The sequence below is a fragment of the Penicillium canescens genome (assembly GCF_028828765.1).
Source record: "Penicillium canescens strain IBT 15451 chromosome Unknown utg000002l_segment0_segment0, whole genome shotgun sequence".
In the NCBI taxonomy this organism is placed as follows: Eukaryota; Fungi; Ascomycota; class Eurotiomycetes; order Eurotiales; family Aspergillaceae; genus Penicillium; species Penicillium canescens.
This window is the reverse complement of record NW_026703964.1, coordinates 5,641,248-5,655,548: the sequence shown is the minus strand read 5'-3', so window position 1 is coordinate 5,655,548 and position 14,301 is coordinate 5,641,248. Positions and strand designations below refer to the sequence as shown.

At 49.4% G+C, this 14,301-nt stretch overlaps 7 protein-coding genes across 7 annotated transcripts; 4 read left to right on the top strand and 3 right to left on the bottom strand.

Annotated features, from left to right (window-relative positions):
- Positions 1-495: 495 nt before the first annotated feature.
- On the top strand, positions 496-1,418 carry N7446_003384 (short-chain dehydrogenase; the record flags this gene model as incomplete). The annotated part of the gene is made up of 3 exons (XM_058512133.1): positions 496-765; positions 794-1,084; positions 1,131-1,418. 3 exons carry the CDS (start codon positions 496-498, stop codon positions 1,416-1,418), a joined length of 849 nt encoding a protein of 282 aa, XP_058377669.1.
- Positions 1,419-1,883: 465 nt separating this feature from the next.
- N7446_003383 (NAD(P)-dependent alcohol dehydrogenase) lies at positions 1,884-3,138 on the top strand (the record flags this gene model as incomplete). Its single annotated transcript, XM_058512132.1, has 4 exons — positions 1,884-2,058; positions 2,108-2,237; positions 2,289-2,847; positions 2,902-3,138. The coding sequence occupies 4 exons, from the start codon at positions 1,884-1,886 to the stop codon at positions 3,136-3,138; spliced, it is 1,101 nt and encodes a 366-aa protein (XP_058377668.1).
- A 283-nt stretch (positions 3,139-3,421) lies between these two features.
- On the top strand, positions 3,422-3,848 carry N7446_003382 (uncharacterized protein; the record flags this gene model as incomplete). The annotated part of the gene is made up of 2 exons (XM_058512131.1): positions 3,422-3,565; positions 3,630-3,848. 2 exons carry the CDS (start codon positions 3,422-3,424, stop codon positions 3,846-3,848), a joined length of 363 nt encoding a protein of 120 aa, XP_058377667.1.
- Positions 3,849-4,607: 759 nt separating this feature from the next.
- On the top strand, positions 4,608-4,973 carry N7446_003381 (uncharacterized protein; the record flags this gene model as incomplete). Its single annotated transcript, XM_058512130.1, has 2 exons — positions 4,608-4,739; positions 4,803-4,973. 2 exons carry the CDS (start codon positions 4,608-4,610, stop codon positions 4,971-4,973), a joined length of 303 nt encoding a protein of 100 aa, XP_058377666.1.
- Positions 4,974-5,599: 626 nt separating this feature from the next.
- N7446_003380 (uncharacterized protein) lies at positions 5,600-7,153 on the bottom strand (the record flags this gene model as incomplete). The annotated part of the gene is made up of 7 exons (XM_058512129.1): positions 5,600-5,948; positions 6,010-6,392; positions 6,438-6,505; positions 6,555-6,591; positions 6,641-6,825; positions 6,882-7,011; positions 7,061-7,153. The coding sequence occupies 7 exons, from the start codon at positions 7,151-7,153 to the stop codon at positions 5,600-5,602; spliced, it is 1,245 nt and encodes a 414-aa protein (XP_058377665.1).
- Positions 7,154-8,459: 1,306 nt separating this feature from the next.
- On the bottom strand, positions 8,460-10,226 carry N7446_003379 (DUF3405 domain-containing protein; the record flags this gene model as incomplete). The annotated part of the gene is made up of 5 exons (XM_058512128.1): positions 8,460-8,549; positions 8,603-8,979; positions 9,026-9,432; positions 9,483-10,140; positions 10,196-10,226. The coding sequence occupies 5 exons, from the start codon at positions 10,224-10,226 to the stop codon at positions 8,460-8,462; spliced, it is 1,563 nt and encodes a 520-aa protein (XP_058377664.1).
- A 1,056-nt stretch (positions 10,227-11,282) lies between these two features.
- Positions 11,283-14,124, bottom strand: N7446_003378 (putative GTPase activating protein (Evi5); the record flags this gene model as incomplete). Its single annotated transcript, XM_058512127.1, has 4 exons — positions 11,283-12,651; positions 12,703-13,059; positions 13,124-13,731; positions 13,783-14,124. The coding sequence occupies 4 exons, from the start codon at positions 14,122-14,124 to the stop codon at positions 11,283-11,285; spliced, it is 2,676 nt and encodes an 891-aa protein (XP_058377663.1).
- Positions 14,125-14,301: the final 177 nt, after the last annotated feature.

Below are 14,301 nucleotides of genomic sequence, written 5' to 3'. Positions count from 1 at the left end.
TATATCCGGTCTACCTCCTCGGCATGCAGGGATAGAAGGCCAATGGCGCCTCAGCATAGACAGAACCAGCTAACCTGGCCTAGATGGGAGTGGAGCAGGTCGCATGTCTTCCCCGTGGGGTAATCTTTGCAGCATGACGTTGAAACACTTCCTCCTGTCTTTGGGCTCTGCCGTCTTTCTTTGTCCCCGCGCGGATCGCCATGTCCGGTCGACGGAGACTGTGTCCGTCCCTGACGGGATCCGACATGAAGATCAGACCACTCGTAACTTGGGATGCCGAGATGGACCTCAATGGGAGTTTCCATGAGTAATGTTACAGTGGCACTGTTGGATTCGACGGACGAATGTCTCCATGTCCGGACGGCAACAATGCGGCTGGACACCGGGGTCGTCTTCTGAGAGCCTATATGAAGCCACAGGGTGGGAGGAATGGCATTTTGATCAAAAAAATTAACATCCGCACCAGCCCTTCCCTCCCCCACTGTCACTTTTAACATGGTTCACAAGCAGAGCATCCGTTGCCCAGCCCCAGTGCTACCGGACAGCGTTTTCAAAATGTTCCAGATGCACGGGAAAGTTGCTATCATCACCGGCGGCTCTGGTGGAATTGGATATCAGGTTTCTCGGGCTCTGGCAGAGGCCGGTGCCGACGTTGCTCTGTGGTATAACAACTCGACCCAAGCCGAGCAGCTGGCTGTTTCTCTCGCGGACGAATTTGGAGTAAAATCGAAGGCATACAAGTGCTCTGTGCAAAATTTTGACGAGGTTAGCCGACGTCTTGTCAATCTAAAAGAATAACGAAGGAAATTTCCTAAGTGCATTCCTGCAGGTCCAAGCCGCAACCGAAGCAGTGGTGCGTGACTTTGGTAGACTCGACGTGATGATTGCCAACGCAGGGATTCCCTCCAAAGCAGGCGGCTTAGATGACAAGTTGGAAGACTGGCAGCGCGTGGTAGATGTGGATTTTTCAGGCGCGTACTACAGTGCCCGAGCTGCTGGTGCGATATTCCGCAAGCAAGGATCAGGGAATATGATTTTCACAGCCTCCATGTCAGGACATTCAGCCAATGTCCCACAACAACAGGTGAGCAACTCGATGGTTTCGGGAGAAGAATATTGACTGTGTATAGGCATGCTACAATGCTTGTAAAGCAGGTGTCATTCATTTGGCCAAGTCGCTCGCTGTGGAATGGGCTGGCTTTGCCCGTGTCAATTGCGTGAGCCCTGGCTATGTTGACACTGCAATCAGTGGAGATTGTCCTTTTGAGATGAAGGAGGAATGGTACAGTCTCACACCTCTGAAGCGAGATGCAGATCCTCGGGAACTGAAGGGTGTTTATCTGTATCTTGCAAGTGATGCTAGCACATACACAACGGGATGTGATGTTGTGGTTGATGGGGGTTACACCTGTCGATAGAGCAATAAGATTATAGTAAAATAAAAGCTTAAGCCTCTTACATCTTGCGAAAGTGCGTGGTCGGATACTTTCTGCGCCTAGAGATGAAGTTCTATACAAAGTTACAACCTAAACGCCCAACATGGGATCTGGACATATTTTGGACTGCTCATCGCATTTCCGGTCACTTTCACTGATTGGCAGTCGAGGTGACCGGGGTCTATCTCTGCCACGCTTACAATTTGTCTCGAACTCAAAGCCAAAACACCAATAAAGAAAGCAGACAACTTTGAAGTGCAATAAAGACTTGGCATTGGGAGCGGGGTGGATCCTCCGTCAGCGGAGCGGGTGCTCCACGTAGGGATAAGTGTCATACGGCGGGGGAGTACATCTGCAAAGTACCCAAGTCGAAGAATAATGTAAAAAGCAAGCCCCCGCGATGTCTCATGCTTCAACAATTTCCAAGTCTTGATTCCCAACCTGATCATGGGCAGCCCACCACAAACAAACCCCTCGTTCGTCCTTCGAGCTGTCAAGGATGTCGTTTTTGAAGACCGTCCAGTTCCAACTTTGAAAGACCCATGGGATGTACGGGTGCAGATCGCGCAGACGGGAATCTGTGGAAGTGATGTGCACTACTGGCAGCGAGGACGGATTGGAGGTAAGTGCTGCAAAAATTGACGAAGAAAAGACTGACTCGGTACATACAGACTTCGTCCTTGAATCTCCGATTGTTCTCGGGCATGAAAGCTCGGGCACCGTTGTAGAGGTTGGATCTGCAGTCAAAAACCTCAAAATCGGAGACCGAGTCGCGATCGAACCAGGCGTGCCATGCAGACAGTAAGTGGCATCGTGTCGACCTTCTCGTATCCCTAGGCTGATAGTGCCTAGCTGTGATTATTGTCGGAGCGGGTCGTATAATCTGTGTCCAGACACGGTTTTTGCAGCAACTCCTCCCCATGATGGAACCCTCTCCAAATACTATATCACGCAGGCCGACTTCTGCTACCCGCTGGCATCCCACATGGATCTTGAAGAGGGTGCACTGGTCGAGCCAGTCGCAGTAGCAGTTCAGATCGCCAAAGTAGGCAACGTCAGACCGAATCAGACGATCGTCGTATTTGGATGTGGTCCTATCGGTCTGCTCTGTCAGGCAGTGAGCAAGGCGTACTCAGCTCGGAAAGTGATCGGTGTGGATATCAGTCAATCGCGTGCGGATTTTGCACGTACATTTGGTGCCGACGATGTATTTGTGCCGCCTCCTAAGCCAGATGGGAAGGACAGCTGTGCTTGGAGCGAGGAGCTGGCAAGGGTTATGAAGGAGAAGTTCGATCTGGGCGAAGGGCCGGATGTGGTACTTGAAGCCACAGGAGCTGAGGCATGTATCCAAACAGGCGTCCATCTTACCAAGAAAGGGGGCACCTACGTGCAAGCTGGAATGGGACGAGAGGTGAGTCGGATGCTACGTCTTATGGTGATGGAATAATGCTTATTTTACTGTTAGAATGTCGTCTTCCCCATCACCACTGCCTGCATTCGCGACTTGACCATCAGAGGCTCTATTCGCTACACAGTTGGGTGCTACTCAACAGCTGTTGATCTCATTTCCAGTGGCAAGATTGATGTGAAGCGACTTATCACTAATCGATACAAGTTCGAACAGGCCGAGGATGCTTTTGAACTGGTGCGGCAGGGAAAGGAGAGTGTGATCAAAGTAATCATTGAGGGCGTTACTGCATGAGACTTTGTATGGTGAGAAACCAAGAGTCCGTTTACAACTCATTCATAATTCATATCCTTCCTAATCTCATGAGAGTAGTAATAGTTTTAACGGCCCTTGCCGTCGTTTCTCAGCGCTATAAAGCATCAGCCTCATCCTCGTCGGACTTCTCTTTCCTTTTCCCCCAACCAAACATACTTTTAGCTTTCCAAGCCAAGCAGCTGTATCCCTTCCATCCCATCATTTTATCCATTCCAAAAGTTTCCTACAGGACTTTCTACGTTGTTCCCTCACGAACGCCAAAATGGCCAAAACCCTCACTCCCAAGAAGGTTACCAAGCCCTCTTCTGCCCAAGGCACTCCCAGCAAGGCCACAAAGCCCAAGGACGCCAACATCGACAAGGACCTCCTCTTTCTTTGGTCTTGTCTCAAGACTGCAGAAGTTCAAGTAAGCACAAAACTGTATCGTTTCCCTGATGAAATATAGAATATCTGACGTTGTCCACATACAGTTTGACTTCCCGGCAGTTGCTCAAGGCCTCGGCATCAAGACCAATGCCGCCCGTATGCGCTACATGCGTCTGAAATCCAAGATCGAAGCTATGGACAACGAGGCACAGAAGGGCACTGCTAAGACTGAGCTTGAGGACAACGGCCAGCCTGAGAGCGAGAGCCACGAGCAGCGCAAGGTGAAGGAGGAGATGGAGGATGATGAGGCAGCTCAGCTATGAGTCCAACAGACCGATGAGGGCTGAATGCCCGTTTACAAGGAGGAAGTGAGGTCCGATATCATAGGGCCTTGTGGAGAACTGTCATGGCTGGTTGTGTTTTCTGGCTTTTGCTTTTGCTTTTGCTTTTGCCTTTGCTTTTGCTTTTGCTTTTGCCTTTGCTTTTGCCTTTGCTTTTGCCTTTGCTTTTGCCTTTGCTTTTGCCTTTGCTTTTGCCTTTGCTTTTGCCTTTGCTTTTGCCTTTGCTTTTGCCTTTGCTTTTGCCTTTGCTTTTGCTTTTGCTTTTGCTTTTGCTTTTCTGCAGATCAAATAATTTGAATCATCCATCACTGAGTCTACATGTCCTTACGAAAAGTGTAGTAGCAAAGACTTCTTGTATTCCGCTTACAATGTACATGTGCTGTCTGCTTTCGAGTCGTATTTGTCATTATTTGTCAATTAAGTAAAATAGCGATGTAGATATGCTACCAAATGCGTGGTGAGACCAGCCACTATTCCAGAGAACAGCTTTCTCGCATGAGGTGATTGAACTGACCCCATCCAGCTTCCCTGGCGTTCTTCACATGAGATTCCTCAACATCGTTTGAATCGTTTGCTCAGCACTTCAGACATATAAAAAGGACCTTCGTCCTCGTTTCCCTCTCTCTCACTTGATTCCCTTCCACAGCAAACACTTTCATGCTTCTGATTTTCATGCTTGATCATCCCTCTACAGAGACATCTAACGAAGATTGTACTCAGCCACCCATCACCCACTCCAAAATGGGACCCAAAGTCGCAACCCCGAAGAAGGTCGCGAAGGCTTCAACATCTGCTGGTAAAAGCCCCTCGAAGTCTGACTCCGACAAGAACCTCCTCTTTCTTTGGACGTGCCTCAAGTCTCTTGACGCCCAGGTAAGCTTACAGTACTATCTTAATTTCATGAAATATGATTAACTTGAGATTTGTCATCCGCAGGTCGACTTTGCCGTCGTTGGCCAGCAGCTCGGCATCAAAGCAACTGCCGCTCGGATGCGTTTTGTTCGTCTCCGACATAAGCTCGATAACATGGAGGACGAGGAGGAGCAGAGCCCTGCCAAGAATGAGCACCAGGACAATGGCCAGCAGGATGACCCAGCCGCGCTGTGAGCCGAGCCGAGACAGCATAAATGGAGAGGCCCTCTGAAGTGATTCTGCACAGTGTAGGGTGGCTTGGGACACTTTCTTTTTTTCAGGCATTGCGTTGCTTTTTGTGTTTTCTTTTCCTTTGCTGGTTCACTGTCCCCTGCTCATTTCAGCGTCTCAGATGGTTTGAGAACAAAGCCCAATTTATTTGCACTCCTTTGTAATTTTCCAATGTACCTTTCTCAGGTACAACAAGAAAATGAGACATACGGCAATGTGCTGCCAGTCAATATTCCTTGCCATATGGGCGGTGAAATTAACGTATCATTGAAGCTCTAGTTTTCTGCCCTATTTGCTTCCTAACCCAGTACCCTTATTTATGGTGTGAATGATATCCTTTGTACTATGTTTCTGTTTCCTTCCTCTTCTCTATTGCCCTTGGTTTGCGTCAAGATATAAACAATGATATCGAGGACATAGAGTAGAACAAGATGGTGTTCTTTTAAACCGGGCTCGGTTTTGCCGGTTTTACATTACATACTTATATCAGATGCTTGGTCCTTCTCTTGGGATATCTTTTGTAATATTATGTAAGTTACTTGATCGTACAACAGCTCTATTAAGAACTAGGAATGACATATCTCCGACCATCATCGACCGTATTTCCTATCCACGTCCACTAACTCTACCACACTATTCTCTGAGCGTGATGCGTAATTCACCGAGTAGCTAACAGATTTGTTGATATTGCTGTTCCCTTCGGTTTGTCTAACATATTCCGCCGCATTCGATGGATATGTTCGGCCCCGAGAGCCTCCCAGAAGGCCGGGGAACCAGCGACCGATCAGGGCTCTGAATGCAGGGAGACAGGCACACATGATGGCAATCTGAGTCTCAATGACAGACCAGTGGATGAGAGGATATAGACCGAGGGTCTGGTTAGCACCCCAGCGGTGGTTCCAGAAGACGACGACTCGGATAATGGCGATGATAGTGAGGCTATAGCAACGGTCAGCGACATGTCCAGAGGCTCAGAAAGGACACAAGGGGGAATGGTTACAGTGAGCCCACGACAAACATCAGTGCCACAGTAAGCTTCTTCTTCAGAGGCAACTGCAACTGAACGACCTCATATACCGGCATGACAATCATGATAGAGTCGACAAAGATGTTGACCAGACAGTTGACAAGAATCGAAGAGATAAAGTCAATGCAATGACCTTCTTCCTCATTCATCCAGCCAGTCCATGTCAAGTGGGTCGGCAAGCAACGGAAAGAATCCACACAGGCCCAAGTGATGCCAGTGGCAGCGTTGATGCCGATGAGTGCATATGCCATATAGCGGAACGTGCGGGACTGGAAAATCCGCAGCAGGAAAAGGCAGACTGAGATCTTGGCCAGAGATATTTGCAGCTTATACATCACGGCGAGACCTTGGAAAAGCTGTGTTTGTTAGCTTAGCAATGGGCTGCAAAAGGGGAGACGAACCTGGTAGAACTTGGTGATGTCGTCGAATGGGACATCCCAGATATTCTGACCGAAGCCGAAGCGGATCACTACTTTGTTAGTATCTCTTGACAAATTCAACATGGTGGGTAGACTTACTGTAACTATTCAAGACGTAGATAGCAATACCGAGAACCTGCAAGACTGTTAACATCGCACCCAAGGACATGACAAGTGGGACGCACGAATGAAATAATGATAGTGTAATCATCCCATCCCCATCCACCAGCTAGGCCGCCACTCTTGGCCATAATTCGCGCCACGAAGAAAAACGTGGCGAAAATGAGAGGGACTAAAGTTGCGCCCTCGACCACAGAAGGGCCTTTGAGGGGTGTGATGTCACATTTCTGCTCATAGAGTCGTCTCGTAGCTGAGACTGTTAGGACTAGGCTATGCGATAGACGATCAAACACTAGTGAAACTCACTAAAGTACTCCTTTGTCGTGCAGTTGCTCGCGGCACAGTCGAGCAGAGCGGTCGGGCGTGTGTTGCTCTCACAGAAGCATGTCTTATTGCTCAGTGAGCATTCCGAGAACAGTGCTTTGTCGCAGGCAAGCTAGGACCTGTTAGCCACAAACTTGACTTTCTTGAAGAAGTATACATACTGCGCAGGAAGGGAATGTGATCGCATCCGGCTCAGACGCGTGCAGCCCCACGACCAGTAGAGCCAAAAGAGTGAAAAACAAAAGGAACTTCATAGTTATGAATGAATGAGAACAACCCCAATGAAGATTGAAATGAAAAACATCCTGAACCGGGGCAGCCGCCAGTTTTGTTACGGCTTCGGTACCAATGTCCCTATTGAGCGTGGAGAATCGTCTCACGTGTTAAGGTTATCTATTTCGCACGATGGCTTCGTAGATCTCGGTCTAAATCTACTCAGCCAGTGCATTTTCGGGGATTCAGCTGTCAATTTCCCCATTCCGAAAGTCGGGTCGAGTGAAACGAGCCCTAATCTCGGCGCCTCCGGTGAAGTCCCAACCGGGCAATTTATCCGTTGAATGTCTGAGAGAAAACGGGGCTTCCTTATGTCGGGGGAACCACACGAGGTCTCCATAAGAATGATAGGTACAGATCGATTGTCTCCGCCTCATTCCACGGATCCTGTCAGCCTTAACTATTGAACACTGTTCTTGAAAACACGCAACGCCAAGCTCTGCAGGGCTAGAGCCGCATGTGTAGGTTTTTTAACCCTGGAAGTGGGAAAGTGGGAGCGCCTCGGATCTGAATCAGACCAAACTAGCTCTGAAGCTATTGAAGTAGCGCAGCATGCAGGGGCGAATGTTCTGCAAGAGGTGCATAACATTGGCTTAAACACAATTTGCACTGCTTGCATACCAGTCCTCGGCTGTTTCAACTCTTACCTCTCAAAAATATGGAGAGTCTGCCGTACATCAATATCTGATTACTGAACAACTGCACATCTTCACGTCTGCCTATCTGATAAAATGCCCGAGGTGCATACATGTAATTATAGAAAAGTTTTCGCCTCCGCCAAGCATCCAGATCGGGACCTCTCAATTCTAGGCCCTAAAAACCAACAAATACGACCATTTCGCATCTCTTGAATTAGCCTAACTCGGCGGCTGAGCTAACATTATTGTTCTCCTCGATGAAGAAGGGCATTTGATTGAATTTCATACTTGATCACGCATTGCACAATTGTAGCGATCTCATCAAATTGAACCTTTTTTGCAGTTGTGGAGACCATTATTCGGGATCGCCATAGACTTCAGACCGTTGTTACAGACTCCAACTCGATTGAAATTGCGCAACCAAGCTAAATAGCTAGGTCTGTTTACATGTACATGACTGAATTTGTTGATTTTGCCTTGATTTACTTCGAAGCCATCAACCCTGCTAGGTGGATTTGTTTCTTCAAAAACAAGTGGATTCGAATGGAGCCTTCTTAGGTTGTGCTGCACCTCTTTTCCACCTTCTACAAATGAACATTTGTCATGCATGGGTATCTCTCTATTATTCTCAACTAAACTTGACCTCGACTCAGCCCACTTTTCTCTTCTTCGATTCCAGGTTCTTGACTGGATGTAGGAAAATAGGGGGAAGACAAAGTCGACTATTCTCTTTTTCCCACTGCTTGCCGTTAGAAAGAAAAGCGATTGTTTGGTCCGAGGCAAATCACGTACCTCTTCGGCGCCATCAAAGCCCATCCAGGCTCTATACAACTTCTCTGAAAACTTCGAGTTGAACATGAAAGTCGTGTTGTAAATGATATCATTATGCTTGTCCCAACTCCAAATACTGTCGATTCCAGCATTGACCATGCCAGGCTCACCCGGATTGGCCCGGCGATTCAATACCTGTGGGTCCCACTTGGACTCATGGTACACCGGGTGAGGAATCTGAACAGCCTTCAGACCATAGTACAGAGCCCAAGATATAGGCGACATCTCCGAAGCGAGCCCAACTCCCATTTTCACTTTATCATGGTGCAAAAGGCGAAGTAACCGCGCCGAGACGCGAGACATAGCTACGACCGCAGCTCGTCGGGGCGTCTCTTGTTCTTGGGGGAAAGTTGAAGACCCGGTCTCGGAAGGGCCAGTCCGTACCAGTCGGATCGAAATGGGGGAGCCAGGTAATGAGCTCGGCTTCTTCACCCACGCCCCATATTCCGGACTCTTCTTCTGGATGTGGAACGGGTGGCAAAGGAGATTGTCCTTCGATTTCGATTCCCTCCGCAGGGCGAGGGCCCCAGATACTGTCATGTCCAGGCATTTCCTGGTCTATCTTTTTGGTGAACTCCTCCCAGGTGCCATGGACGGCGGGAATGTAGAAATAGGAGTTACGTTCCCATAGATATTTCCGGGGCTGCTGTTTCGCGAACTCTGTTGCTTGGTGTAAGAGGTCGTACATATGCCCGGTATACCGTGCATCCATCTCAAACTGCCAGATGTATTCGTATTGAGGATGCAGCCGTGAGAAGATCTGTGTGGGCTGGAAATATTGCAATATCGCTCTAGTAGAGAGTCAGTGAACAAGCCTCTTTTTCTCAGAGAGAACACATACACATGGACGTCAATCTCAGGATACCAGTCCTTGAGCATTTTGTCATTGAAAAAGACTGCCAATCCTCGCAGTTCTTGGGGTAAATGCTTCTCTTTGAATGCGGTCCAGGCAGCGTCATCGTTCTCTTTGGGCAATTGCTTGTCCTGGCAGTCGACTAGGAGAATAACCTCGTACTCTCCTCCCGAGTAGAGAGACAGCTCCATGATCATAGACCGAATGTTGTACAAATCGTTCTCGGTATACTCCATACCAATCCATGAGCGCAAAATAACACCCGTCCGAGGCTTCGGCTTAGGCTGGGCTGCTTTTCTTGTTTCCTCCAAATGCTTAAGAGATGATTCCGGAGGCGGCGTCTTTTGCATCTCCGGATCGAGCGACCTGTAGAGACCCCAGATACTCTTCTCATTTGGCTCGGTCGTACTATATCGGAGGGCATTGCGCTGCAGGCATTCCTGTTGTAACTGGGCCCAGTCCACATGCTCCCAGTCGATTTCGGCTGCCTTGCTAGATCTAACTGATTCGCTATGCCAATCGTGCATTCGAGATGTCTCGTTTCCCTCGGTATATCCGTAAGCACTATATCGGGAGTAGCGATCGGCGCAAAGACTGCGGTTTAGATTCCATGATTCGTATGATCCAAAAATGGGCGTGGGGAAGTCTACATTCACGATTAGTTTCCTTTTAAACGACCTTTCCTGTATCTGCTGTCACACCTGAGATGTTCCAGTGGTAGCCGCTCATCATCGTGTCTTCCTCTTGACGACTGAGAAGCCGTCCGTGGGGCCCAATGCATGGCCGATACGATCCTTTCGACGCGGAGATCCATTGCAAACTATTATAGTCTGGATAAGGGTCATTGATGACGTGTGGTGAGTCTATAGGCTGTTGAGTCGCATAATCAGTCGGAAAAGGATCAACGGGAACCTCGATAGGTCTAGCATAAGTCAGAAAGCGCTGAGAAACCAGTAATCACACAACAGAAGAAACGGGATATGCAATTACTCCGTCAATTTGGCGCGTAATGGCACAACAGCGATAGCTTGCTCTCTACAGTAAGGAACAATCAAGAGCACAAGCAAGAGCAGAAGAGCAGCAACAGCAAAACGGCGCCTCGGAGAGCCAAACAACCCCCGCAGCGCCACGAGAGAGTCCATCACGGCGAAAGAAGTATACAAAACGCGAAGAGATAATCTGGGAGCCTCGCCATTTTCTAATTTCCGCGTGAGGCGTAGCGGCTTGGCTCGGCTTCACGGCGCCGTAGTCTGGTTTCTCTTCAGGGCTATCGAGCTGATCGGGCCAATGGCAGGCTGGAGATATTGCATGTTGGGGGCTTGCCGAGACTCCAAGTGTTTTCCAGGTGATGCTTTATAAATAAAAGGGGTTCACAAAAACATACAGATGGAAAGAGTCGAGTGTTTGGCATTTGTTCTAATTTAAAGTACTGTGCTGTACAATGTGTCGATCGCACGGAGAAACGTGGCGGCTCACGCTTGCGTTCGGCAGCTTCCGAGAGGTGCCGGATCTGCAAATACGAACATTGTGTCTCACATATTGTGTGGTATTTATTTGGCTAGAATGGCACGACGTTCTGGGATGCAAGCAATTAAACTCTATGCATTTCATGAGATCTCAAGGTACGTGCTCTCAAAAGGGGGAATATCGCTATGTACTCAGATACAGAATCAACCCAAGCTCCTAAACATCACTCCGACAATCCAATGACAACCCACTGTAATGGGCAGCTGCATGTTTCGTACAAACAGGCTCTTCAATATTGTTACATGTAATTCTCAACCCCTATCATGATGGGGCTTCATTATTGGCCCGTCGACCCCATCCACTGAAGAAGCCCCCTCCCCCGGTGTTGGTGGCAGGGGGTGTCATCACTTGCTTTGACGGTTCTGTGGCAGCTTTAGCAAGGCTCATTCGTGACGGCGAAAGACCAATGAAAGAATGGCGGTTCTCTGCCTTGGCCGCCTGGGATGGACTGATCATCTTTCGTAATGCCTCGAGCTTGCCCTTCACTTCCTCAAGCTCCTGCTTTGCGACTGCCTCCGCAGTCTTGGAAGTGACCAGTTCCATGAGCAACGCCTCTTCGCCAGCCGGTCTATTGTTCTCGGTTGCCAACACATTTTGGAGACCTAGGCTACTGGATCGTTTGCTGTAGGTTGGGCTCTTCGTGGAGTTGGTGCGGGTGAGCTTGAGCTCACGCAGACCATTCGTGGGGGAGTGCGCCTCTCCATAATCAGTCGCAGATGAAGGGGACGTATCTGGTGGTGTCGCTGAAGCTGAAGTAGGTGTTTTAATGGTACGTAGTTCTCTGTTCATGCGCTCGAGTCGCTGTCGATCGCGATAGCCATCCTGAATCCGGCCTCGGGCTTCTCGTAATTGTTCTTTCAGAGATGAGTTCTCTTTTTCGAAATCGTCGATGCGACGGGTCAGATCCAAACAACGGCCGGCTTCCACCTCGTGCATTTCCTTCCATCGGGCGACATCGTCGTTTAGTTGGAGCTTGGTTTGGGTGATTGAAATACGCCTTGGCACGCTAGGTTCAAACCGTGCCTTGGCCTTGTTGATCAATTCTGTCGGTGTTTCAGCTGGCATTTCTTGGAGGAGGCTCAACATTTCCTTGGCCAAGGCATGGTCTTCTTCACGGTCCTCTCTCTCCTGTTGCAATTCACGTGTCAAATCGGCTTGTTGGCGTTGTAAGTCGCTGAGTGCCATTAACAGATCTTCAATCTGAGTATGAAGGTCGCGGTCCTTGTGATGTGAGGACATATTAGATTTGACACGTGATTTATGGCCATCGGTGCCTGTCATGGCAGTTGAAAGCTCAGTAGGAGCAGTACTCGCGTCAGAGGTAGTTTCGACAGAGTTAAGGGTGGACGTGAGGCTTTGTTTAGAAGTTGAGCGACGGATGGTGCTGTTAGGACGTGTCGGGCTCGAGTTCGGGTTGAGTGATTTCACTGATTGATGAGAGTTGGAAGAGCCAGCCCATAGCCTCCCAAGGAAGCCAGAAGCTGTGGCCTGCATCTGGGGGAAGGAGATCCCAGTGGGGTTACCCTGGGATTGATTGTAACTGGCTTCAAGGGTTTGAAGACTCTCGTTTGTCACGAGAGAGGTGAGAGACACAAAGTCGTTGACCAAGTCATCCGCATTGAACGCGTATCTGTGTCACCAGTCAGTGTAGTTCTTTGTTTGTGTGATCACAAAGACTTACGTGTCCCACAGGCTTCGAGATAATAGCAATTGCATCACGTCCTCAAACTCGGTGCAAGCGAGAATTCTCTTCTCGTTACGCTGCATCAAGGAAAGCGCAACTCGCATTAGAGTCTCACAAGCGCCTTCCAGGAAAATGACGTCGTAAATTCGGAGGAGCATGGGGAGTGGACATGCTACCGCAAAGAATGACAAGAACCACTGTGACACGTAAACGGGTTCAACATGCAGTGACTCTAAGTGTTCAAAGAGAGCAGGTCGATGACGCGCGAGGAGATTCTGGAATTGGTAGACATGAAGATGAAGACCAGAGAGATCGGGAAGGTAGCATGTTCGGAGGTTGTAGTGGTCCATGAGACTGTACTCCAGTCAGTACTTGGTCCAACTTCCATCGTCTTCCACCCTCACCCAAAGGGACTTACCGGACCAAAACACAGAAGGCCTCAGCATCTGTCATATGCATGAGCAGAGGGCCAACCACAAATCCAAGCCCTTGGCAATAACCAATCTTGGTATCATAGAGACTAAAACATCTCAATACTCGAGCGAGCATCTGCTGGCCCTCGCCATTTGGGTCGCGGAACATCTCCACATTGGGGAAACTCCGACCAATATCCTTGCCAATCAGCCCGTCATACGGACTACTTTCTCCCTGCAGTCGCTGGAACTCTTCCAAAAGGGTCGGGTCGCGAGCACCCGCTAGACTTGGCCAAACCACTCCTCGCAGTGGCGGGGGTACACCTCCCTGGATCTTATTCGAGGTCAATGTCGGCAAGCGCTGAGCCGTCTGATGATAATCAGCCACCAGCGCAGCCCAAAACTCCAACTCGGTCATCGGTGGAGGAGGCAGCTGAGAGTATCGCAGCTCAGCCCGCGCCGGGTCCTTGATGAGTCGCTTGATCTGGTGCAGCGACTCCGAGCGGGATTGCCGCTGATGTGTCTTGTGTGGAACATTGGTAATGCCTGATTTGGGGTTCGTTGCTAACGCGTTGTTCTCTTGTTCGAGTCGAGCGAGGAGGAGGGCGGTGGACTAGAAAGAATGTCAGTGCCCGCATTCCACCACTCGCAACTGTCAACCCACATCGTCGGACCCTTCCCCACGCGGTTCTTGCTCCTCGGTCTTGTCCAGATTCTCCCAGTTCACGTCATTGTCCCCTTCCTCCAATTGCTTCTCTCCGTTCGCGTCGGGTGTCGGCATATCGTCCTCGGGGGTAGGGGTTGTCCTGCCGTCCTGTATTGCTGGGCAAAAAGAGTCGGTCTCCTCCAGGTGGGTTGCCACCACTGGCGTTGGAGGAATGTCGAGGTTGCGCCAATCGGGTTGTGTATGTTCGGAACTGGACTGGATATCCGATAGAGAGACGGTGACCATAGAATCGTGGTTCAACGCGTGCGGACCGGGGGATACTGGCTCAGGACCCTCCATTGTGGAAATCATGTATGGATCACGGGGCGCGTAAGTAGGTTATATTTCGACGCGGGACAGAAGCGCGGGCATCCACTGCATAGCTAGGATTTCCACTTGAGCTCAATCGAGTAAAAGCGACAGTTCACAGTCTTAACCCGCACAAGAGGCTGGAGAAAGGAAAAGGGGAGTCAGGAG